This window comes from Pteronotus mesoamericanus, unplaced genomic scaffold (assembly GCF_021234165.1).
Source record: "Pteronotus mesoamericanus isolate MK-2021 breed Mesoamerican mustached bat unplaced genomic scaffold, CSHL_Meso_final contig_25, whole genome shotgun sequence".
NCBI classification, from domain to species: domain Eukaryota; kingdom Metazoa; phylum Chordata; class Mammalia; order Chiroptera; family Mormoopidae; genus Pteronotus; species Pteronotus mesoamericanus.
In genome coordinates this window covers 7,711,197-7,735,821 of record NW_026555105.1, presented here as the reverse complement: position 1 = coordinate 7,735,821, position 24,625 = coordinate 7,711,197, and the positions used below count along the sequence as shown (strand labels likewise).

The 24,625-nt window shown below is 49.2% G+C and overlaps 1 protein-coding gene across 1 annotated transcript; it reads left to right on the top strand.

Moving 5' to 3' along the window:
* Positions 1-8,427: 8,427 nt before the first annotated feature.
* On the top strand, positions 8,428-24,302 carry LOC129070431 (somatomedin-B and thrombospondin type-1 domain-containing protein-like). The gene is made up of 5 exons (XM_054573378.1): positions 8,428-8,671; positions 15,275-15,469; positions 17,905-17,983; positions 20,465-20,641; positions 24,185-24,302. The coding sequence occupies exons 1-5, from the start codon at positions 8,428-8,430 to the stop codon at positions 24,300-24,302; spliced, it is 813 nt and encodes a 270-aa protein (XP_054429353.1).
* Positions 24,303-24,625: the final 323 nt, after the last annotated feature.

Sequence of the window (24,625 nt, the reverse complement as noted above, 5' to 3'; positions counted from 1 at the left end):
ACCAGTGGAGCCAGCTGGACATTTGGCAGGAAATGGTGAAAAATAACAGTTTCCTGTGTGTCCAAGGGTGTCTTATGTACTCTGGGTTTGGGCAGTGTCCAAAAGCAGCTAAGAAAATTCCAGTTTTATCAGGCATCCTATCTTTTCTCCCTGACTGGGGCTAGCCACACAAGAAGTCACACAGATATCCCTTTGCTCACTGAGTTTGCTCTGTCCTTAAAAAAAAAACCAAAAACAAACAAAATGTTATTTAAGACAGAAATGCACACCAAGGGCAAGAGCAAGGCAGCTCGAGGAAGTGGCAAAATCACTCTCTTGGTCGTCGGGGGATCTGGGTTTGAGGCCCAGCTTGGGCACTAACGGATTCAGCCACCCTCATTTATAACAATTTACCAGTTTGCTACAAAGTGGCGAGTACTTTCTAATTCTGTGGCCTTAGGCAAGCGACTGTATGCCTCTGGGTCTTGTCCCAACTCTGAAAAAGGTCATGAATAGTGTTTATCTGTGGTGGACGCTGCAGGCTGCCACCCAATGCGTATCCTTGATGGCAGAGCCTGACTCCCCTGACACAGGCAGAGGAAGCCACTCACCTTCCCAGCATCCTTTGCATTGCGGCATGTGACCTACTTCTGACCAATAAGATGCAAGGGGAACCTGACCAGAAGGCTTCTGTATGAGGTGTCTGTGGCATCTTTCCACACGATTATCAACAATAACATGATTTCACGCAGCTATTAGATGGGGGAGGCGGCCCACAGAAAAGCCCAGAAAATCCAAGGCCTATGCACTGCTGTCTAGGTTAGAGCTCTGCTCCTCCGCCCTTCCGGTGGGTACCTCGTTAACGTGCAGATCTTGCTTCAGCAGGTCCCCAGTGGGGCCTGAGATTCTGTATTTTTAGTGATCAAGTTAATTCTTATAACAAGACTCACAAAGAGGCCGCCTTTGTCACAAGTCTAACCCTAAATCATCCTATGCTTACTGGAAACACTTTCCTGCCAAGGAGACCTAACATAACACCAGTCACAGCGCTCCACCTCAGCGTTAGCTAGCTTACCTTACCCCAGAAGACAGGGCCTGCGAGCCAACCTGTTTCGTGTGGCCTCTTCTAAGTCTCCCTAAAACTCTCTTACCCCCAAGTCCTCCGGGAACAGTGCCCTCTGCCGGGTGAGGCACTGTGCTGCCCCGGCTCCGGAATTGTGTCCCTTTGCGGGGGCCGCTGGTTGCTGGACCACACTTCGGAGAGCAGGGCATCACATTCTTTTGAACACAAGTAAGAGAGAAAGAAGCCAAATATAGGGGCGAGGGTTGGGGTCATTCAGCAGTTCAACTTCTGCAAGGACTCGGGTTCTCTCCTGGGTGGTGGGTGTTTAGTCCTCAGGCTTGTTGCCTCACTCCAGGGGCCACACCCAGACACGACTGAACTTTCAAAGGACGAGGAGAGCACCCCCTCCCACGCATCACTCTATCGGTGAGAAAATCCTCCCAGGAGCCCCCTTCCTCGGTCCCCATCCAGGGGTGCTGATATGCACAATCCTGAGGTACCGTTTTCACACACCCTTCGGAAAGGCTGCCTCGGCGGCTCCCAGGGGTCTTCTCCTTACGTCTAATTGGCCATAAGTGCATCACGTGCTCAGGTCTAAGCCAGTCTTTGGCAAGGGGAGAATTACCGTGATTGGCTTAGACCTGCAGTTCTCAGAGTGAAGTCCGTGGACCAGCAGGACTAGCATCGCCTGGGAACCTTGTTAGAAATGCAAATTTGGGGGCTCCACCCCAGCCCTACCGAATTAGAAAGCCTAGGGCTGAGCCTCACCCCTAGTTTTCACGAGGCCTCCTGGGGATGCTGATGCCCAGTGGAGTCGACCCTGGATGCACATCAGGGTCATCTTAAAATTACTCTTAGAGTTAGCACTAGATAAAAATCAGAATAGGGGTTACCTGGAGGTGGGAGGGAGTGTAGACCTTGAAGCAGTGTGACCAACGAGTCTGAGTTTGCCCAGTCCTTCCTCGGTTTTCGCACTGAAAGTCCCATGTCCTGGAAAACCCTCATTTCCTGGACAGAATGAGATGGTTTATCACCCTACCTTGAAGGGACAAGAGGGAACTTTCTGGGGTGCTAGGAATGGTCTTTGTCATTATCTGGCTGCTGGTTACATGGGTGTACACATGTGTAAAAAATACTAAGATATCCATCTAAAGTTAGTGCACTTTACTAAATGTATGTTATACTGTAAAAAAAATAATAATAATGCTGTTGTCCAGATCATACTCCAGATCCATTGATTCAGAGCCTCAGCAGAGGAATCCAAGTGTTGGTGTGAGGAAAAACTCTTTCTAGGGGATTTGAATGTCCAGCCAAGTTTGAGAACTAGTGTGTTCAAATAACCAGAGATCTCCTTAAAATGGAGATTCTGGTTCAGTAAGCTGGGTGAGGTCTGAGATCCTGCATCTCCAACAAGCTCCCAGGGTATGCTGCTGCTGGACTATGCTCTGAGAAGTGAAGGTTAAGCCCAATCAAGATTTATCTTTCAGTGTTACTAGTAATAGGCAAGTAAAGGAAGCGACCTAGATGCCCATCAATAGATGGACAGATAAAGAAGGCATGGTACACAAATACAATGGAACATAATTCAGCATAAAAAAGAATGAAATCTTGCCATTTGTGACAACATGGATGGACCTAGAGAGTATTGTATTGAGTGAAATAAGTCAGAGAAAGACAAATACCATTTGACCTCACTTGCATGTGGAATTAAAAAAAAAAACAACAACACATGAATCAACATAACAAAAACAGATCCATAGGTATAAAGAACCAGCTGATGGTTGCCAAAGGGGAGTGGTGGGAGAGATAGGAATAGTAAATACATAAATATTAAAAACTAATAAACATTTTAAAAAAGAAGCTGCACATTGCTAAGTTAACTCTTAACACCAAAAAGTTTAAGTTCAAGTGAGATCTTCAAACCCCACAAGGAACGAGTTGCAGCTACTTAACATTTCCTCACGTAGGTGCTCATATAACAAGTGAGAGGGCACCACCTTCCGCTGAATTAGGCAAAAAAAAATTTATATTCTGGATCTGGGGCCAGGGAGAGGTGGTGCTCCCCTGAAATATCTTGGGGTTGTTATCGAGGAAGGAAGGAAACTCATGGGGCGGGTGGAGGTGGACAAGCTGAGGGGTAGCCAATTTCTGCGGCATTCAAGGAACCAACGTTTGGAGTGAGGTTAGGAAAAACAGGAGTGAGCACGTGGGCGACCGCACAAGGCAGAAGCTCAGACAGCTCTTCCCAGCATCCTGATGTGCCAGGAGGTCCACACGTGCTTCAGTCCTAGGCCTAGCCAAGTCAAGTCCGAGGACCCCAGTCGGGGCTCAGCTTGCTTGTCCTAACATCACCCAGGAAACTGCCCCTCTGGAGAAGCCAAGGGTGGCTTCCAGAGCGGCCCTGTTCCTCAGCCCTGCAGACGCCCTCAAGACTGATATGAGGCTGCCAACTGGTTTAATTACCCAGATGGGAAGTTGGCAAGGGGAGCCCCGTCTTGGGCAGAGATTAATGACTCCATTATCTTCCCGGGCAATCATCCCATGTGGGCCCCAGCCCGGAATGTAGATATAAGGTGTAAATAAAGTCCCTGTTCTGAGGGAGCACAGTTGCCATTGTCTCCGGATGGGAATTTGCCCCCAAGAACCCTGGGCTCAAATCCAGGAGGTATCTTTGTTTGGCAGAACGACCTGGTCTGCTTGGGGGCATGCGACAGATGCCTGCGGGCTAGGCAGAAGCTCAGGGGCAAAAAAATGCCTTGCTCTTTCTCTTAAACTTGAAAGTAATATATGCTTGTAAATGATTTAAACTAGAAAGCTGCTGGAAGGTAACAGGTGATAGTTCTTGCCCCGCTTTCAACTCCCTGAAGGTAACTGTTGTTAAGAGTTTGGTGTGTATTCTTCCAATGTATCTTTGTTGTTGTTGTTGTTCTTTGTTGTTTCTCTTTTGATTCATTTTTTCCAACTTTATTGAGGTACAATTGAAGTACACCATTGGGGCATATTTAAAGTGTCTAATTAGATTAGTTTTGATGTATGTACACGCTCACGAAACCTTCACCACAATGAAGATAGTGAACATACCCACACCCCCCAAATCCATCATCCAACCCTGAGTCCCTTGGCAATTCCCCCTCCCCCCACTTCTCCACCACTGACTGACTTCTGTGGCTATAAATTAGTTCCCGTTTTCTATAATGCATCTAAATGGTATTATACAGTATGCAATCATTTTTTGGGTGGTGGGCGCTGGCTTCTTTGACTTAGCATAATGATTTTGAGATCCTCCCATGTCTTAGGTATCAATACTTTGTTCCTTTTTATTGCTGAGTAGTATCCCTTTGTAGGGATGTACCGCAGTTTGTTTATCCATTCATCTATTGATGGACTTTTTAGGTTGTCTCTAGTTTCTGGTGATTGGAAATAAAGCTATTCTGAACATTTGCGTGCCTCAGTCTCTGGGGGACAAATGCTTTAGTTTCTCTTGGGGAAATGTCTAGGCATGGAGTGGCTGGGTCATGTCATGTGGTAGGTACATGTTTAACTACCAAAACCATCTTCTAAAGTGGTTTACCATATTTTGCACCCCCCTCAACAGCACGAGAATTCCTGTTGCTCCATATTCTTGCCAACACGTGTAGTCATCAGTCTTTCTAATTTTAGACACTCTAATGTATGTGTAGTGGTATCTCATTGTGATTTTAACCTGTATTTTTCTAATGACTAATGATATTAAGTATCCTTTTATGTGCAATTATTAGCTATTTGGGTATGTTCTTTTGGGAGGTGCGTGGGAGCAGGGGGTGGGGGCTGGTTTTAGAGCTGCTAGTGCTGGGGTCTATGTGAGACATCCAAGCAGAGGTGTTGAGTAGGCAGTTGGAGACTGGAGTCTGGGCTTCAGAGGAGAGGTCGGAGCTGGAGATGTAAATTTGAGAGTTGTCAGCATATAGGTATTTAGAATGGCCAAGATCAGTCAGAGGGAGAAGAGACCTAGCTCTGAGTTCTGAGGCATTTGATGAAGTTGAAGCCAGAAGATGAGGAAGGCTCAGGGAGGCTACAGAGTGGCCAGTAGGGTAGAAGAAAGAGAAGGAAATGTTGAAAGGCACGCAGCATTGTGGTGGCTGGCCCATCAATGCGCCACACCCTTGAGTAGCCCCTCCCACCTTCATTCTGGGCTGGCTCAGTGTGACCAATGTAATGTAGCAGCAGAAGTGACACGACTGGCTTCTGAGCTAGGTCCCAAGAAACCCTGCAGCTTTCACCTTGACCTTTGGAATGCTGCGCTGGGATAAGCCAGCTGCCACTGAAGATGTTTGATTACTCTGAGACTGCCATCATGTGAGGAAGCCCAAGCTAGCTGTGCAGAAGGACTATATGGAGAGAAAAAGATGGCCAACGAGTCCCTGGTTGCTCCAGCCATCTCAGCTGGGGCAGCTGACAGGTGAGTGAAAAAGCCACTTTGGACTTCCAACCCAATGAAGCCTTGAGATGACTTCGGCCTCAGCTGCTTTTTGAGTGCAACTGCATGACAGACCCCCTAAGCAACAGCCTCCAGCTGAGCCCAGTCCACCCACAGGACTATGAAGGATAATAATAAATTGCTGTTTAAACCTCTAAGCTCTGGGGTGGTTTTTTATGCAGCGATAACAGAGACACATGGGAACAGTGAAGGGAGACTGACCAGCACGCTCCTGCCCACGCCCAGAGCATAGCACCCTGCAGCCCAGACTCGTGCAGAGAGGGGTGCTCAAGCTCAGCTGGACAGCTCTGCATCCTATGCCCGCCCCCCTGCTGAGAGGAGAATAAGCTTCTCTTTGTGCCCACAATTGTGGCATCGGCCAAAAACCCCATAGTCCCCAGGGCCCTTACAAAAGGACAGCAAGGGAGATTTTTCTGGGAACTGGGTCACCAGTTACTTGGAGGCTTCAAACCTGAAATAACAGAGAAACCAGATAAAGGAGGCTGGAAAATACAGGAGGCTCCTGGGCATTTTCATGGGGACTTTTCAGGGACGTGTCATGGTCAGGAGTGGCTGCCTGCACCCACTTGAGCTTACATCAACAGAGCCCTTCTCTCTCTCTCTCTCTCTCTCTCCTTTTATATCCACCTTTCTTTCCTTTCTTCTTATCTCTTTCTTGGTAGTTAAAACATTGGTAAATGAAATTTATTCAGGGCGCAGCACAAATAACGCCCTTTTTAAAAAATTACAAATTCTTTTATTACAAAATCGTAAGCATGTAATTATGGAACATAACAATATCACACTCAAGCACACCATATGACATTTTAGGTGAAATGTTCAAATTAAAACTATAAATTATTACACCCATATTATTGCCCTACCAACCACACACAAGAAGGCTTTACTTCTGCCAGACCCCCTCTATTCCTTCTGTCTTCCTACCTTTCCTTCCTTCTCCTTTTACTTATGAAGAAAATAATACCAGCTTTGCATTGATAGTAGTGATGTCTTTTCTTTTTATTCTTTTTTAAAATAGACTTCATTTTTTAGACAGTTTTAGATTCGCAGTAAAATTGAGGAGAAAGTAGAGAGAATTCCCATACACCCGCTGCCTGTTCCCGCCCCGCCCCCACCAGAGTGGAACGTTTGTTATAGCCAATGAACCTGCATGGACACATCCTCACTCAAAGTCTATGGTTTTCATTAAGGTTCACTCCAGTGTGGTACATTCTGTGGGTTCGGACAATGTATAATCACACATGTGCATCATCAGAATACCACACAGAGTAGTCTCACTGCACTAAAAACCTTCTGAGGTCCAGCTATTCATCCCTTCTTCCCCCTTAATCCCTGGAAACCACTGCTCTCCATGATTTTGCCTTTTCCAGAATGTCTTATATTTGGAATTGTACAGCGTGTAGCCTTCTCAGATTGGATTCTTTCACTTCCTCATATTCACTGAAGATTCTTCCATGTGTTTTCATGGCTTGATAGCACATTTCTCTTTAGTGCTGAATGGCATGCCGGCCATTGTCTAGATGCACCACAGTTTATCCACTCACTTAGGGGCATCTTGGTTGCTTTCAAGCTTTGGCAACTATGAATAAAGCTGCTATAAACATCACGTGCAGGTTTTTGTACAGACATAAGTTTTCAACTCCTTTGGGTAAGTATCAAGAAGCACGATAGCTGGATGGTATCGTAGTTTATTTAGCCTTCCAAACTGCCCTCCAAAGGAGCTGTATCATTTTGCATTTCTACCAGCAATGTATGGGAGCTCCTGTTGCTCCACCTCCTTGGCAGCATTTGGTGGTGTCAGTATTGTAGATTTTGGCAGTTCTAACACACGAGTAGTGGTATGTCATTATCTTAATTTGCATTTCCCCGATGATGTGTGATGTGGAGCATCTCTTCTTATGCTTATTTGCCATTTGTGTATCTTCTTTGGTGAGGTGTCTGGTTAGGTGTTTGGACCATTTTTATATTGGAGTGCTGGTTTTCTTATTGAGTTTTAAGAGTTCTTTGTATAGTTTGAATAACAATTCATTATCAGATGTGTCTTTTACAACTACTTTCTCCCAGACTGTGTCTTGTCTTCTCATTCTCTTGTGTGATGCAAGTTTGTAACAAATAATAAATCACTTTAAATTTTAAAAATAAGTCAATTTGAAGAGAAATATTCCGGAAATGGCAGTCAAGATGGTAGGAATAGAAAAAAAAAAAAAGGTACAAGGAACTCAGGTTTGGCTAATACTTGAGCCTGGTACACAGCTTGGCTGCCAGGGTCCTTACCTGGCAATTATTATGACTATTATCACTATTTTAATAATAGTGGCACCTATGATTGGTATTATTGCTATTATAATTATGGGTGTAGTGCCCCGGCCGAGTGGTCAGTTGGAGCATAGTCCCGTGCACCAGGGGTTGCCAGTTCGATTCTGGTCAGGGCACATACCTACGCTGCGGGTTTCGTCCTCGGTTGGGGCGCCTAGGGTAGGCAACCCATCTCTCTCACATCAGTCTCTCTCTCTCTCCATCCCTGCCCTTCCTCTCTCTGAAATTAATAAAAACATCTCCTCGAGTAAGCGTTTTTTAAAAATACATTTACGGTATAGTGACTATTACTATGATTGCTATATCAATAAACGATTGTTTTATACTATTATATATTGCTTTGATGAACTTCTGTGTCGCCTCCATTTCCCTGGAATCTGGGGGAACCCTGCAAAGTTGCTGTGCTTATTATCACCATTATCTTGATACTTCACCTCTACTAGCTGTGCAACGTTTGGACGGGAGGAATGAAGGTGGATACCAGTTCCGTGGCAGGTAGGGGAGGGGTCGAGCGGGGAGCCTCCGCCCCAATACGGGGCGGGCCGCTGGGGTCGGCCCCTGTGGGCGTCGGGTTCCCAGCTCCAGCCGGGCGATGGCCCCGCACGGAGCCGCGCGGGTCCTGCCCCTGGCACTCTCCTTGGCCGCGGTGGCCGCGGTATCCCGGGCGCGGGGGCCGCTGGGCGCACTCTGGCCTGGGCAGGGCTGCTCCGCGCTGGGTCTCTGCTGCCCCGGCCGTGACCCGACCTGCGCTGCCCCGGGGCCTCCGCGCTGCTTCTGCGACCAGGCGTGCAGGGCGGTGCGGGACTGCTGCGCCGACTACGCGCGGGCCTGCCCAGGTGCGCTCCTGGGAGCACGATGTGCGGGCGGAGCGCTCGGCGCTTTGGGGAGCGGGGGTTTGGGAATGCCGTGGACGACCGAAGGATGCGCGGGGCGTGGATCAGGGCGCGTGAGTCTCCTGGGGCGAAATGCAGAGGGACGCTTGGAGAGTTGCTCGGGAGGGGCGAAAGGACTGTGCCCGGGACTTTGAGTCGGCGCGACGGTGGGGGCTCGTGGAAGAAGCCCGCCAGCCAGGCACCCGGGTGAGACGAAGGACACGGGGCGCGTGGGAGGCATGGAGGGTTGCGAGGGAGGAGAGGGCACTTGGGTTGGGGTAGGGTGCCAGACTTAGCAAATAAATATGCAGGATGCCCAGTTAAACTTGAATTTCAGATAAACAACCAATATGTTTTTTAGTACAAGTACGTCCTATATATTGTGCGAGCCATACTTCTATTAAAAGTTATTATTTTTCCGAAATTCAAATCCAGCTGGGCGTCCTGTGTTTTATCTGGCAGTCCTAGCTGGGGGAAGGGCGTGGGGCAGGGAGGGGCGCAAGGGAGGACTGGGCGCACGCTCGGCATTGTGGGCAGGGGGTTCACGAGGCCAAGGGAGAGGGCGTGGAGAAGGCCGAGGGAACCGCTGAAGCCTGGAGAGGGCCTGGAGTGGAGGAACGCGAAAGGGGCCGAAAAGCACGGGCTGGGTGATACCAGGGGCGGAGACACTGGGGACGGGATGGGACGAGGAACAGACTAAACCTTGGGCGGCCAGTGCGGGCGGAGGGGCCGGATCCGAACGCAGGTAACGCCTCCCTCCGCCGGAGCGGTACCCACCAGACTCTGAAATCAGGGGCTGATTTGTCTAGTCAGTAGTAGTGAGGATTGTCTTCTTTAAATCTCAGTAGTAAGTTTTTCACACTGGGGACAAAAGTCTACATTCTGTCCCGTTGTAAAGTGGGTAAGACTAAACTGTCCTTTGTCGGGTGCGGGGGGGTGGCGGGGGCTGGGGGGACACGGCGATTGGACCCTTCTATCCCGAGACATCAGTAGTCTTTCAGGAATTTACATTGAAAAGAGGAGGCACTTTTTAAAAACTCAAAATGGAAGGGACCTCTAACATTTATCAATCACTTACCAATTCTGTGCCCAAGAACTGGGTTGGTGTTTTATCAAACCTGATTACTTTCTCACAGCACTCTGGGAGTCCTGCATGTAATAACATCCCTGTTCAGCAGATGAGAAAAGCGGGGCTTGTAGAGGAAAGGGCTTTGGCCAGCCCAGGTGATCCAGCAGGTTTTGAACCTCGTTGGATCCTGTGTCTTCTAGCGCCCTGCTAACGGTGGAAATTCAGGCAGCAGTGAGAAGAAGAAGTAATCTGGGTGTGGTATCTCCCCACATCGGAGTACATGAGACTCCCCCGGAATAAACTTGCAGATGGACTGTCTTGGAAACACTTTTATGTTCATCTGTTTTCTGTACAGAGAGGGCATGCGGGGCCATGGCGTCCTTCAGAGTGTGGGGCTGTACCCACAGGGGCTCCCCCGCCTTAGCCCAGGCTCGGCGCGGGGGGTGGGGGTGGGGGGGCGGGGGGACAGGAAGGGAACCAGGCAGAGGGATCAGTGACGCTTTCCCACAGTCTGACCCTCCCCCATCCACAGAATCACACGATGTTATCAGCTCCCCCAGCCTTTTCTGTTTTATAAAGAGCTTGGGCTGGTGGGCCCAAGACCTGCAAAGTTTGCAGTCCCTCTTTGTTTTGCTCCTTTGGGAAGGTGTCAAAAAGGCAGTAGACCTAGGATCTGTCCCCCCTTGTCTGGGCTGGCTGGAGCCATCCATCTTACTAATCGACCAGGGAGAAGCTCACTTTTCTACCTCCCAGAGGAGCAGGGAAGGAGGGGACATGGTGACCAGCTGGGAGGCAAGAGATGGAGAGAAGCATGTGTTTTTCATGAGTGATTTAGGGGAGAGCGTTGACAGACTTCAGTAATTGTGGTAGAAAGAGATATTGAGGATGACTTAAAAACAAAACAAAACAAAAACCCTAACATTTACTGAGTACTTATCAAGTGCCAGGGAGGTACTCTTTTAAGTGCTTTAAATACATTGCCTCCTTTAAGCCTCATAACAATTCCATGGAATAATGTTTTCATGTCCATTTTACAGATGAGGAACAGAGGCACAGAGAGGTAGTGACCTGCTCGGAGTTGCAAGCTATTAAACAGCAGATCTGGGATTCAAACCCCAGCAGTCTTGCTCCAGATCACAATAGTATACGGTTGCTCATGAGGAGGAGGGATTTAAGCATTTGGGGGAGGAAAACTTGAGTCTGCAGGTGGAAGACGAGCCCTTGGCATTGCCCCCATTCAGGTCAGTCGCACTGCTGGCTACCTGCTGTGTGCCAAGCTCAGCTAGAAGCCATGGAGGCTGAAAAGATGGGGCTCTGATCCGCCTCAAGCTCACAGTTTATTTTGGGGAGACAGGGTAGCTGTGCAAGAATTTTAGTCAGAGCAAGATAGCAAGATGAGGCTTGGAAATGATCAGTGAAGGAGGGGTGGAGGCCAGGAGAGGGTGGAGCTGGAGTGACTAGTAAGGCCTTACAGGATGGACACCATTGCTTCACATTTTTCAAATTCCCTACTGATTGTCTTCATGTATTTTAAATTCTTTAATTCTCACTTCAGCCCTGTAAGCATCAATGCCCCTACTTATGTGCACTTACTACATTCATTGCACTAGTCACTTCTCTTGGGGTTGTGACATGACTCATACTGACTTAGGTTGGCAAGGGAATTGATTGGCTTGGGAAACTAAAAACCAGTGCATGGATCTGGGCTTAAGGCATGGCTGGATCCAGGGGCTCTAAGAATATTGTCAGGGCTCTATCTCTTTCCACCTTTCAGCTCTGCTCAGGTTACCTTTGTTCTCAGGCCTGCTGTCACCAAATGTTGGCGAAGGTAGTACCTAGTAGCTCTGAACTGGTGTCCCTAGTGGAATGAGAGCATCCCTTTCCCCATTTGTTGGAGCTACAACATGCTCGTTTATGATCCAGACAATCACTTAGCCCAGGAGAAAGAATATGCCAATTGACCATTTTTGAGTCACAAGCCCCATCTCAGGAATGAGGGTGAGGTCATTCTATCCAAATCATGTGGACTGAGTGTGGGGAGGGTTGGTTCCTCCAAAGAAGACTGAGGCAGTGTTATCAGAAGAAGGAGGGCAGGAGACTGGGAGGGTGGAAATGACAGCTGCCCACCACTAAGCTGTGGGAGGCCGTGCGTTTCTGGGAACTGGAAGTAGAAGGTGCTGAGAGAGACATTAAATAGGAGGAGGAAGTTGTGAGGGACTGAGGGTGTGTTTTGGGAACAACTTAGATTTTTAGCCACTAGGCTTGGGTTATAATCCACTATCAAAAAAAACAAAAAACAAAAACAACAACAAAAAAAAAACCCTGTGAATCACTTCAATAGGATATGAGAAGCACGCCAGGATTTCAGGTGACAGGTCAGAATTGCATTCCAGAAAAGTCCTTCTGGTAGGCAGTGAGGGGGATGGATGGTCAGGGGGCTGGGAAATGAGGTTCAGAGAAGAAGGTGAGGTTTGGATGGTCTAGGCAGGCATTTCCTGGTGTGCTTGGGCTTGTCAGAGCGCAGCGGAGAGATCCGAGGGGACTATGAGAAATTCGGTCTGGCTCCAGCAAGCTCAGCTGGCACGATGTTATCTGGGTCTCTAGGGCTGAACAAACAACCTTTAAACCTGCCACCTCTTCTCTCTCCTCTTTTTTAGCTGCACTGATAAGCTAGAATTTCTCCTCTTTGTAGAAAAAGGTGGGATGGCTTTTGTTTTGAGAAACACCGCCATCTGGTGGTATCTCTTAGCAATGTCAACTTGTGGTCATATTTCCTTTGTTGTGCGTAAGGGAAGATTTGCTCATTCAGTATTCACTTACTCACGTGGCAGGTATTGTGCTTGGTGCTGGGATTCAGCAGGGAACAAGGACCTTGCCTCCGTGGCACGGACACGAGTGGAGGAGGCCAACAAGATATGAATAACCACATGAATGTACGGAGGTTACAACCCTAGACAGTTCCCTGGGGATGTCACATACACATGCTGCTTGGCGACTTCACAGGTGCCGGCAACATGAAAAGAATATGTGCAGGGTAGCATCTGCCTAATTTTCTGCAAAATCTCTCACCTGCCTGACAGGCAGGGCAGGGTAGGGAATCAGGGTGGAACTTCGGTGCTCCCCTTTGGTCCATATAATAATCATCAAAGCCTGGTATGCTGTCCCTGCCTTCTCCTTCTCTGACATCACCTCCTACCACTTTCTCTGCTGCTTGTTCTGAGCCAGCCACACTGGCTTCCTCACTGCCCCACCAGCATCCAACCTTGACCCTGCCCCAGGGCCTTTGCACTGCCTGTTTATTCTGCCTGGAACACTCCCCCCCGCCCCAGGTACCTGCACAGCTCCCTCCCTCACCCCCTCAAATGTTCTTTGTCTTGGAGGCCTCCCTTGACCCTTTCATCTAAAACAGTGTCTCAGCACCCAACCCCTGCTGTTCTTACTCTGCGTTGTTTTTTCTCAGAGCCTGGGTTGCTAGTTAAAATTCCATCATAGGTTGTATTGTCTATTGCCTGTTTCTCCTGCAGAATGTCAGCTCCTCCAGGGCAGGGGCATTTTCTGCTTTGCTCATCTGTGTTCCCGACACTCAGTCTGGTGCTTGGCACACAGTACGCCCTAAATAGTTGTTAAATGCATAAAGACCGCTGTTGTACTGAGCATTTACAGCCCTCTCGGTGCTTCGCATTTGTCACTGCACCACTCCTGTGAGCCTGTCGTTTAAATCCAGGTTTGTCTGACTCCAACACCTTGGCTCAACTCAGACATTCTGCCCCCCAAGCTCCACTTGCCTTCCTGTGCGATGACTTGGCAATAGTACACATACATAGAGGAGCTGGGGTCCTGGCAAGTGACAGATGGTACACCCAGAAGAGTTAAATGGAAGAGAATTTGATGAGGGCTCTATTCACAACGGGGTACAGGAGGAAAAGGTGTTATTGGAGCTTGGTGAGAGCAGGATTCATGGCTGAGGGTCGCCCCTCAGTCACTAGGACTGAGGTGGAGTTAAGGGGTCAGGGCAACAAATGCCTGGGTCACACTCTCCTCCCTGCCAGGGCCCCCCATGTGCTGAAATCAACTGGCACCTGCGGGTCAAGGAGCCTCTGTGAATCACAGGCTTCCCAGAGGGCACAGCGCAAAGAGGATCCGGGAGCACAGTCTCCTGAGGTGGTTGTGACGATTACGTGAGGTCGAGCACGTGATTTGCCTGGCCCAGCACCAGGGACAAAATGGATGTCATTATTAGGTGAATGATGAAAGCAATCATGATTGGTAGGTTGTCAGGCTTGATTTCCTCCCTCCCTCCCTCCCTCCCTCCTTCCTTCCTCTGAACATTTCAACTCTGCTACCAGTGGAGATCTGTCCAAGGGGTATGTGACTTCCTGAGGTGCCAGAAGCAACACTGTGCTTGCATAACAATGACCTCATTCCCTCAGTTCAAGGATGTACTTTTTCTCACATTTTCATGTCCTAGCTCATAGCTGGGAAGTGTTTTTCATGAGGACTGATCTGTCTTGTTCACCACTGCGTCTCCTGGCTCACAGTAGTTGCTCGATAAATATTTGGGAATGAGTGAGTTAATTTTGACAGTAGGAGCCACCTCATGTGTGCATGACGGTGTGTACGTGTGTGTATGTATGTGTATGTGTGTGTGAACTGGGATACAATCCCCATCCAGCTGGCCCCGGAAGTGGAGCCTCTTGCTCTGCATTGCACTACCCATCTGCCGTCTCCATACTAGGCAGAACTGGTCTTGGGCCGTGGACGTGCACTTTGGGCGACTGGAAATTTTTGCTGTGTGTGAATGACAGCAAAGCGTCTCAAGGATTGATTTGGGGATTACAAATAAATTTTAGCAAATAGGCAAATTCATAAACACAGAATCTGTAAATAATGAGGATCAACTATGTATGTTGTATATAATACCTGGGTGAATTCTTAAATGCCATGTAGCTCTGTTTTGTAGCTGTTAAAACAGTATGTGAGAATGTCACACCAGAAATAGCTTCTGTTAGAGGCTTCTTTCCACTCTGTGCTGTTGGTGGTGTAGCTGTGGTTCATGTGGTTGCTGCAGAGGAATGGCTCTACTTACTGGGCACCTACTATGTGCCACAAGCATATTCTTCCTATGTCAAATCTGATTGAACCCTCAAAGCCACACTATCAGGTGCATCCTATTCTTATTCCTATTTGACAAAGGAAGAAATGGAGGCACAGAGAGGTGAAATCAATTGTCCTCAGTGCTTAGGAAATGTTTATTGAAGGAATGAGTGACAGGAAAGGCCTAAATGATCGCCAGAAGGAGGGTGGAGGATAAAGCGTGGGATGCGGGTAGATGTGTCAGTGATGCTCGTAAAGAAACTTTCGGGGAGGGCATGGACTCAGGGTTGCAAGAGTCCTGGTGTTTTTGAGGGTCCGGCTATTGGGGAAGGTGGAGAAGATCTGCCCACTGGCCAGCCCGAATCCATACACGTTGCTCCTGGAGATGCTGCCTTCTCTTCCAGCCGTCTCCTGCATCGTGGCGGAGTGGAGTGGCTGGAGTCGCTGTGCCAAACCCTGTCAGGTCTCCTACCGTGTACGCAGGAGGCATGTCCTGCAGGAGCCAAGGAATGGGGGTGCTCCCTGCCCCCACCTGGAAGAGCGAGCTGGCTGCGTGGAGTACCGGAGCCACCAAGGAATGCAGTGCCAACAGTCCTTGTGTGAGTTGGGGCGGCCACCGGGGCGACTGTCAATTCTGTGGGGGGTCTGCGTTTGAGGTGGGACTCTGCCCTCCTTCAGCCCCGATTTCCTCTCCCGATGTTGTGAATGAGGAAAGACTCTCTGACGTTCTCCAGACATCTTGTCTTCTCTCTGCTCCACCTCCCAGTGTAAATGAGTCATGGCTTTGCATGCACATAATCCAACTTAAACTGACTTGTGCAAAAATGTGTGGCTCATGTAACTAAAACTCCAGTGGCTGCATTCCGGTGTGGCTGGATCCAGGGGCTCAAGCAATGTGGCCAGGACTCTCTCTCCACCTCTCAGTTGTTTTCCTCTGGCCTGGCCTCATTCGCAGGCCAACTGGGAATGGTCTTTGATAGCTCCAGGCTTCCATCCATCCAACCTAGCTGCTAGAAGAAAAGGTCTCTTTCTCATAGTTTCAACAAATGTCCTGGATGATATCTCATTAGCTTGACCTGAGTCTGCTGCTGAACTTATCAATATGTCCAGAGCAATGGAATATGCTGATTGGCCAAGCCTGGGCATGTGCTCCCTTTGAAGCTGGGAGGGAGGTTGGTCCCATTTGAGTGAGAGTAGGGGAGGGGTGTTCTCCAAAGGAAAATTGGGTTGAATGATGCAGGGCAGGCAAAACGACAGGTGTTGGCCACATTACACACCTGAACAAAAGGTTTTTATGCACCTACAGAAAAGTACGTGATAGCAGTTTTGCAGCTGAAGAAATTGACCAACAGAGTGCAGTGGTTTTCCTGAAGGCGTAGGAGAGCAGGCAGTAGGGCTCAACGGTCCCCTTCTGATCTCTCCCCATGCTGAAGGCTGCTGGGGAAAGAAGGTCATTCTACAACTGCACCATAAAGCTTTCCACGGTGTCTCCCTCCTGCGTTCAATTCTCCAATAGCTACCCAGTACCCTCAGGGTGAAACCCAGCTGCTTCATATGGTCCATAAGCTCTATGTGTTCTGGCTCTCACCTTCTGTGACCTCATCTCTTACCTCCCCCTGCCCACGTTTTAAAGGATCATTCTGATCGTCATGGGGACAGTGGATCAGAAGGCAGCAGGGAGATCGGAAAGAGGTGCCTGCAGTAGTCGGGCTCAGAGGTGATGGTGGCTGGACTGGGGTGGTGGCGATGGGGTGCTGAGAGTAGCAATGTCCTTTCTTGGGCCTGAAATCCTTCTCCCTTTCCCCCACCACCTGCATCAAACCTTCCCTGGCCCATCATTTCCAGCCCAGATGTCAGTTTCCCAGGAAGACCTTCCTGACTGCCTCCCTACTATGTGCCAAGCATTTGGCCACGTTCCTTAACTCTGTGAGGCCAGTGATACTACTTCCATTTTTTAGAAGGGGAAACCAATGCTCAGAGAGACACAAAACTTGCCCAAGATATGTGGCTCACGATAAATCATCGTATTTAAGTCTGACAATAGTTCCATGATATAGGTACTGGTGTTATCCCTGTTTTGCTTATGAGAAGACTGGCACTCAGAGACGTGCAGTAACTTGACCAAGATCACGCAGCTCTAAGAGGCAGCGCTGGGGCTAGAACCCGGGCTTCTCTGGGGCTCTCCTCACTGCTGTAGGCTGCACAAAAAGAAATGCCATGGATGTTAAAAGAGAGGAGGGAAGGGAAACTGCAAAGACCAAGCCCGGTCGCTGTGGCAGCCACAGGGAAAGGGTCCTGGGATGTCCCAGCGTGGCCCTCTTCTAGGCCATGAGCATTAGTCCAACTCCAAAGCTTTGACTTGCCTCCATCACTCAGGGAATGGGGAGGAGTAGGGACTCCTCTGGACTTTTTTCCCCTAAGGAATCACCAACCTTTCTCTGTGTGTATATGTGTGTTTTATTTTTAATCTGCTCTAGGAAGGAAGAGACTTGGAAGTTGCCTCAACACAATAATTAATTCACTTATCTACCCATTCCTCTGTACCTCCTTTCTTCCATCCTTACATCTTCCCACGCATTCATTTACCGATCCCTTTTTTATTAATTCGTCTGTCCATCCACCTGTTTTCTCTCCATCTGCCCTCTTTCAATTCATCATCTGTCTCTTCTTTTTTTTCTGTCCTCCTGTCTTCTTGTTTACTTACCCATCACCCTCCATTCTTTCTTTCTCCCTTTTAGCTATCCATCCATCCACTCAGTTATTAACTCTTTTATCCACTGTTTTACTCATCTATTTATAAAAATCATTCATTTGAAAAACCTGTGAGACCCACCGTGCCAGGCCCTGCGTCTCAGAGGTAAATATGGTCCTCCTGCCTTTGGCATCTTATAAAAGTTGCTAGTGGGGACCATTCCAGGATCCCATGGTCTTGCCATATAAACTCGGAGGCCAGGAGGACCTAACCCAGCTTCCTGTGGTGTCACAGCCTGGGGGTTGCTGAGCTACCTAACTCTCTTTTGTCCTTGGCCCACAGTCCCTGCTCTGATAACCACAGGCAGCTATGGGAAAGAGCGGAGAAGGCGCGGTGTCCCCAAGGGGCAGGAGACAGTGGGGTAAGTAGAAGCTAATGAGCCTGAAGTCAAACTAAAATTGGTGAACATTTTCCTCGAAAGAAAAGTTTCATCATGTCTTTCTCTTACTTTGGCAGCTTCAATATCTCCCCACTTTTTGTCCTGATACATTTGTAAGCTCATTAACATAATTTTGAAGTCCTTAATAACTGGTCTCCATTCAAATTCACCCATCCATCCATCCATTCATTCACTCACTCGTTTATTGAGTGCCCAGTATACGAAAGGCACTGTGATAGGCCTTGGGGCAACAGCAAGGAATAAAAAGGACAGAAATACTGGTCCTCACAGAGTCAACAGTCTAGTTGGAGGGGACACACAATCAACAAAGAGCATGTCACTGGTGCTTAGTGCTATGGAGAGAAATAAAGCAGGGGAGAGGGCGGGGGTGCCAGCGACATCCTCACTGAGGCGATATTTGAACTGAGATCTGGGGGAGGCTTCCTGAGGTCAGAGCATGTTGAGAAAGGGACCAGGAAGTGCAAAGGTCCTGGGGCAGGGCATGCCTGGTGTGTTCAAGGCTCAGCAAGACCAGTGTGGCTCGAGTGCAGGGAGAGTGAGAATGCAGGAGATAAGGTCAGACATATATGGAAGGGGTGTGGTCAGATCTCATGGGGCCCACAGCCTGTGGTGAGAAGCCGGACAACTGTCTCACGAGAGCTGGGAGTCATGGAGGTTTTGAGCAGAGGAGTAACATGGTCTCACTGGAGTTTTCGCGGGGTCCCTTTGAGTGATATTTGGAGAGAGAGGCAAGGGGGAATCAGGAGACCAGTGGGGAGGCTACTGCAATGATCCAGGCGAGAGATGAAGGTGGTTCGGACCCGGGTGGTGGCCCTGCACCTTGTGAAGCATGAATTGCGAGGACCAGAGGCAGACCAGTGTGTTGGGAAGGCGGTGACGAGGTCAGGTTTCCAGGGCACTGCCTGGCACGTGGCAGGTACTCGATAAATATCAATGGAAAGAATAAGGGCTGAACAAAAGCAATGGCAATGGAGGTGGAGTAGGAGCTATATTAGGGTTTGTTTCATTGCTGGTGACAGAAACTTTGCTCCAACTGGCTCTGGTGAAATGAAATATTGCTTTATATGAGTATAACTGGAAAGGAAGTTTTGAAATAATGTCACTTCAAGCATGGCTGGAGTCAAGTCAAATAATGGCAGGATTCACTCATATTTATTCTCCTCCCCCCTTCCCCCCACCTATATGTTGGCTTCATGCTCAAGCAGCCGTGCTCCCTGCAGCGGCCAGCGTGGGAACCAGAAGCCTCACATCCTCCCAGCTTAGCGATGCCCGGGGAAGGAGGCCTTCCTGCCGGTCTTAGTGTGTTATTTCTGGAGGAGAGTTTAATTGGTCCTACTTGGATGCCTGGCCCACCCTTGAACCAATCACTGTGGCTGGGAGGGCAGGATCTCTGATTGGTCAGCTTTAATCATGTGCCCAGGCTAGTGGCAGGTGTGGGCAGCCAGGACCAGCCACTCTGATTGATTGCCCCTCCAAGACCAAATAGGGTGAGGGCAAGAGTTTCCTAAATAAACTACAAAAAGGGAAGAGAAAGTGAATTGAGAAGATGCAAGTTTCACTTACTTATCACAGGTTTCTGGTAGGGGACAGGTTCCTGAGGAGTTCTAAGGGCAGCTCAGATGAAGGGGCTGGGGACAACTTTTGGGCTGTCCTAGGAGGAAACTGTCTACTTTTTAGGCCTCCTGGAGGCTGCAGCCACCAGGGAACTTGAGCCCCACGCTGTCACCCCTGAGTCCTTGTAAAGCTGCATCTCCTCCAGCAGGGGGAGCCATTTACTGCCATTTGTAGAAAAGTTGGGTAGACGTAAAATTTTGGCAAATTGACTCTTCAAATACCCCAGAGTGGGAACTTTCCTTTTTAAATAATTCTCATTGAGAATCTCTTCTATAAAATAGAATCTTTTGTAAACTCCAGTGGAGTCCTTAGGAATGTCAATTTAGGCTTTTGGGGTTTATAGCACTTATTAGCTGTGTGACCGTAGGCAAATTAACTCTCTGATCCTCAGTTTCCTGATCTGTAAACAGGGCCAACACCCACCCTGCAGGATTTCCCTATTCCATTGGATCAAATGAGTCATTCAGCACATTTTTATTGAGCCAGAACTGTTCTAGGAGTTGGATACCTCAGTAAACAGACCAGACAGAAATTCCTGCCTTTGTGGGGCTGACATTCCAGTGGGGAGACAGGTGAGAACCAAACAGTCTTGGGTGCAGTGCTTGGAAGAGGCCCTGACACATGGAAGCCCTCTGTGGGGTTAATGTAAAAGAGCAGGGGCTAAGCCTCTTGTTGGATGCAGCCTGTTTTTGCAGATTGGGTTGCCTCAGAGTTTCCTGTATCAGGGAGAAGTTGCATCCGCCAGGGCCTGCATAGGGCTGAGCACCCAGTAGGTGCGCCATAGATGCTCACAGGTGCTTGGGGTGGTGTCTCCCTGTGCGGCTGCAGGTACTGCGTCCAGTTCCGGCTGGGGCCCATTCCGGGGAGCTGCCGGCAGGTGAGGGCAGCCCATGCCCAGTGGACGAAGTACCTGACCCAGGGCCACGTGGTCTGTGTGAAGTGTGAGTGGCCGGCCCGGGATGCCAGGAGCCAACGTTGCTATGGGGATGGCGGCGGGGCCAGAGGGTGAGCAGTGGGACTGGGGCGTGGGAAGCGTGACTTGCAGAGCCCGGGTCGTCTCTGCTGCTTGAGAGATGGCGGTGCCGCAGGAGTGAGATGCTGCTCCCTGGGCAGAGCGAGGCCCAGAAAGGTCCTGGTCTCAGTGTCTGAGGAGGAGCACCCCCTGTCACTTCCAGCCATGTGACCCAGGGCAAATCTCATCTCCTCTCCGAACCTCAATGTCCTCATCTGAAAATGCAGATAATAAGAGGAACTCCCCATGGGACAATGGGGAAGGATAAGCCAGATTGGGCAAGCCAAGGACTTAGCATTGCTCCAGAAAAGGGAGTTGGCGTTATTGTTGCATCCTCAGAATTCCTTTAAAAGCCAAGTCTGGTTACTCTCATTTTATAGATGGGGAAAGCAAGGCTCAGAGAGGCATTGTGCTTCAGTCACGGTCACACAGCAGGATTTGACCTAGATATGGCTTATGACAGCCCCCTAGCCTGCCCCCCCAGGGCAGGTATCTCAGAAAGCACTTAGCATATAATTATAATAGCAGCTAATATGTTTTGAGTGCTCACTATGTGCCGAGCATTTTTCTAAGATCTTTATATTCATCCATCCATCCATCCATCCACATATTCATTCACTCATTCATTCATTCAATAAATATTTGTTGAATCCTTATTATTGAGCATGTGCCAGGCAATGTTTTGGGCACTGAGGAGATGCAGTGAACAAAGCAGATGTGGTCCCTTCTTTTATGGAAACAACAGTCTGCTGTGAAGAGACAGACATTAGGCAAATACATTTGTAACTTGTCAGATGAGACATAAATGTTAGAGAAACAAAGCACAACGAGGGGGAGTTCTGGCGGTCACTATCTTTTAAGGAAGGTGACAGTAGGACAGTACTATTGGAAGAGATCTGAAGGGAATGAGAGAGCAGCCATGTGGATTCCTGGGGGAAGGTGTTCCAGGCAGAGGGAACAGCAAGTGCAAAGGTCCGGCGGTGGGAGTGCGAGGCCATTGTGGCGTGAGCGGCGGGGAGCGTGGAAGGAGGTAAGGACACATGAACACACAGTATGCCCTTGAAACATTCCAAGAACCCGATATGGATCCTCCCTTTGAGATGAGGAGACTAAGCTGCAAAGATATGCCCAAGATCGTACACCTGGCAAGTGGCAGCAATGGGATTTGAACCTACATTCTTCAGATCCCTGAGCCAAGTCTAAACCCTAGTCTAGACTGTTTCCACTGACTGTGCTTTCCCAGTGCAGAGGTTATTACATGGTAGGAGTGAAAGCACCCTCTGGGGTCTGTCTGTCCAGGGAGTTCTCCTCCCATCTTAAAGAATGTTAGTTTCTTTCCTTTTAATTTTGAGCGCCCTGCTCACGGCAAACCTAGAGCAGGGAGTGCCAGTGACAAACGGGATGTTATAGACAGATGTACATGAACAAGAGGCATTGGGACCTCACAGACCCAGGTTCAAACCCCACCTCTAACCCCTCCTAGCTGTGTGACTCTGGGCCAGCCCTCCACCTGACCTTGACAGTCCCCATCACTCGAGTTGTGGGAAGGATCCCATGCCCTTTGCACAGCACCTGGCCCCTCATAGATGCTTAATAGCGGAAACTGTTCTTGTGATGTCTAACAAAAATTGGATATCATAATACATACCTTGTGAAAATGAGACATAATGGATGTGAAGAACTTGGCACATAGTAGGTGCTCAGTAAATAAATGGCAAACAATATCATCACACTCTAGAGAGGCCCTCTCTGCCCGCCCCTGTTCAATCTCTCTCCCACTTAAACCTGAGGTTCTACCATTAGAGATTCATTCCTTGGGCTAGATGCTCAGTTCTTAGAGCCTTGGTTTATCCTCCTATCTTTAGATAAGCCTTTCTAGCCCTAAAACTCTAATTAATCCCAGATTTCTCCTTTGGATGTAAATATTTTAGGATAAGGGACATGGCACTTTGGTGAGGCTGAGATGAGGGTGGCGGGAACCCCTGGCTCCATCAGGGAGGGGGTGAGAATGGAAAGCAGAGCCAGGGCTGTGCCAGGGAGAGCCATCCCTCCCCGCTCCCACCACACCCAGGCTCACAACAGGTGGCGGAAGGGCTGACTGGGGCATGAGCTCACCAGGCAGGACTGGCAGAGGCGGGGGATCAAAGTGAGGACAGAGACGAGCCGTCAGCTGGATTCTTTCCGAGGGCAGCTGAGGGCGGGCGTGCAAAGGGCACGGGCCCAGGAGGGATTAGCTTGTCATTTGGGGATTTTAGGAGGGTTTAGTTAGCCTTAGAAAGGTCTCTGAGTTTGAGGCAAGCAGGAGGAACACCTGCCATGGTCACGCACCTATGGTGTGCTGGGCACCAGGTAGGTGCTTTATATCCTTCAGGCCTCTCAAGCCCTTTTGAGACAAGAAACATTAGCTCCACATCATAGAATGAGGATGGCACTAGTAACGGTAACTTTAAACGCTGTCATTGGTGAAGTCCCGTGTGTGCCAGGCACCGTGCTCAGAAGCTTAGAACAGTGCCCAGCACTTAACAAGAGCTTAAGTAGTGTTTGTTATTATCGTCATGATGTTGCATTTTTCAAAGATTTAAATTATACCTACAGAGAATTGGCTAAAACATATATGGATAGGTTAACAAATGTTTGCAATGGAGACACACCCAGGCAAGGAAGAGAACCAGGCCAGCCCCTGGCCCCTCCCCACCACGGCCCCTCCCTCCCCATAAAGAAGACCATGGCCCTTTCATACCAATCCGTTGTACAGTTCTCTTAATAGCTTTACTTGGATCCCTAAACACTAGAGTTTAATTTTGCTTTTTCCCTCCAAACTTTACATGCATGGAATGATGCAGGGTGTGCCTTTTGGAATTGGCTTCTTTTGCTGTCTCTGAGGTTGGCAAAGTTTGCCCCTGTGGCTGCCTTGTGGCGTTAGACCTTTCCCTCTTGTAGCTGATGTGGTCAGTTGTTACGCTGTGCTTGTTTTTATTTTCTCTGTGCACAGCATCGCACAGAGTCTCCCAGCGTTCCAGAGAGGCGGAGATACCTCTGCTGGCCATTGAAAGGATCGCAGGGGCTCCTAGGAGCTGGGACATGACCTGCCTTGATTCCAGGGCCTGTGTTCTCGAGGACTCCACCGCGTTGCCTCCCAGCAGGAGGAAGAGGGGTGCAGGGCGGCTAAGCGACGTTCCTGGTTTGCCACCTCACCAGACCCTGAGAACTGAGCCTGGTTGGGCCCGCATGGCCTTTGGGGTGCGCACTTGGCCACTCAGCGCCGTGCCCCATCAGACGCAACAGACACAAGGGCCAGTGCCTGCCCACTTTCAGGGCCCATGAAAATTTCCAATGTTTAAAATTTAAAGTTACAAGAAAAAAAGCTGTAACAGTCATGATGATAATGAATCCAGCTTGGAGTATATGCATCTTTATACAATGCTGATGTAAACTATGACTTAAAGTATTTTTTGCATGAAGCAAGGGGCCACACAGGCACAGGTCCCTGGAGCCTGGAGGTTCCTGTGCCAGCGAGCCCACCCCATCTCTTGCAGGAACCAGCTGTTGCTGTGGCGAGCGGCCGGCCACCCCCGGTGCCGAGGGACCTGGGAGAGGCTCGGGCAGCTCCCGGACTGTTCCTGTCCGGAGGTCCACAGCCTCGTGTTCATCTAGGGCTGCGACCCCCCACTACCCAGACCCCTTCTTCCCAAAGCCTCCCTGGCTGGCAGGGAACCCCTCCCCCGCCCAACCCGGGCTTGGGACCCTGCAGGACCAGGGAGCGAGGGGAAGCCTGCAACTCTGAGGCCGAAGGAACGAGCTTTGTTCTTATGTCGACACTGAAAAGAGCTTTATGTGTCCACGCGGTACCAGCTGAGCCATAGCCTTACTCACATGTCCCTATACTTGGGAAGTCCCAATTCAGGTCTTCCCAAATGTCCTCTTCTAAACAACCACTCGCGGTTTTTGCTCTGTCCTCCTTACCTGAACACTAACAC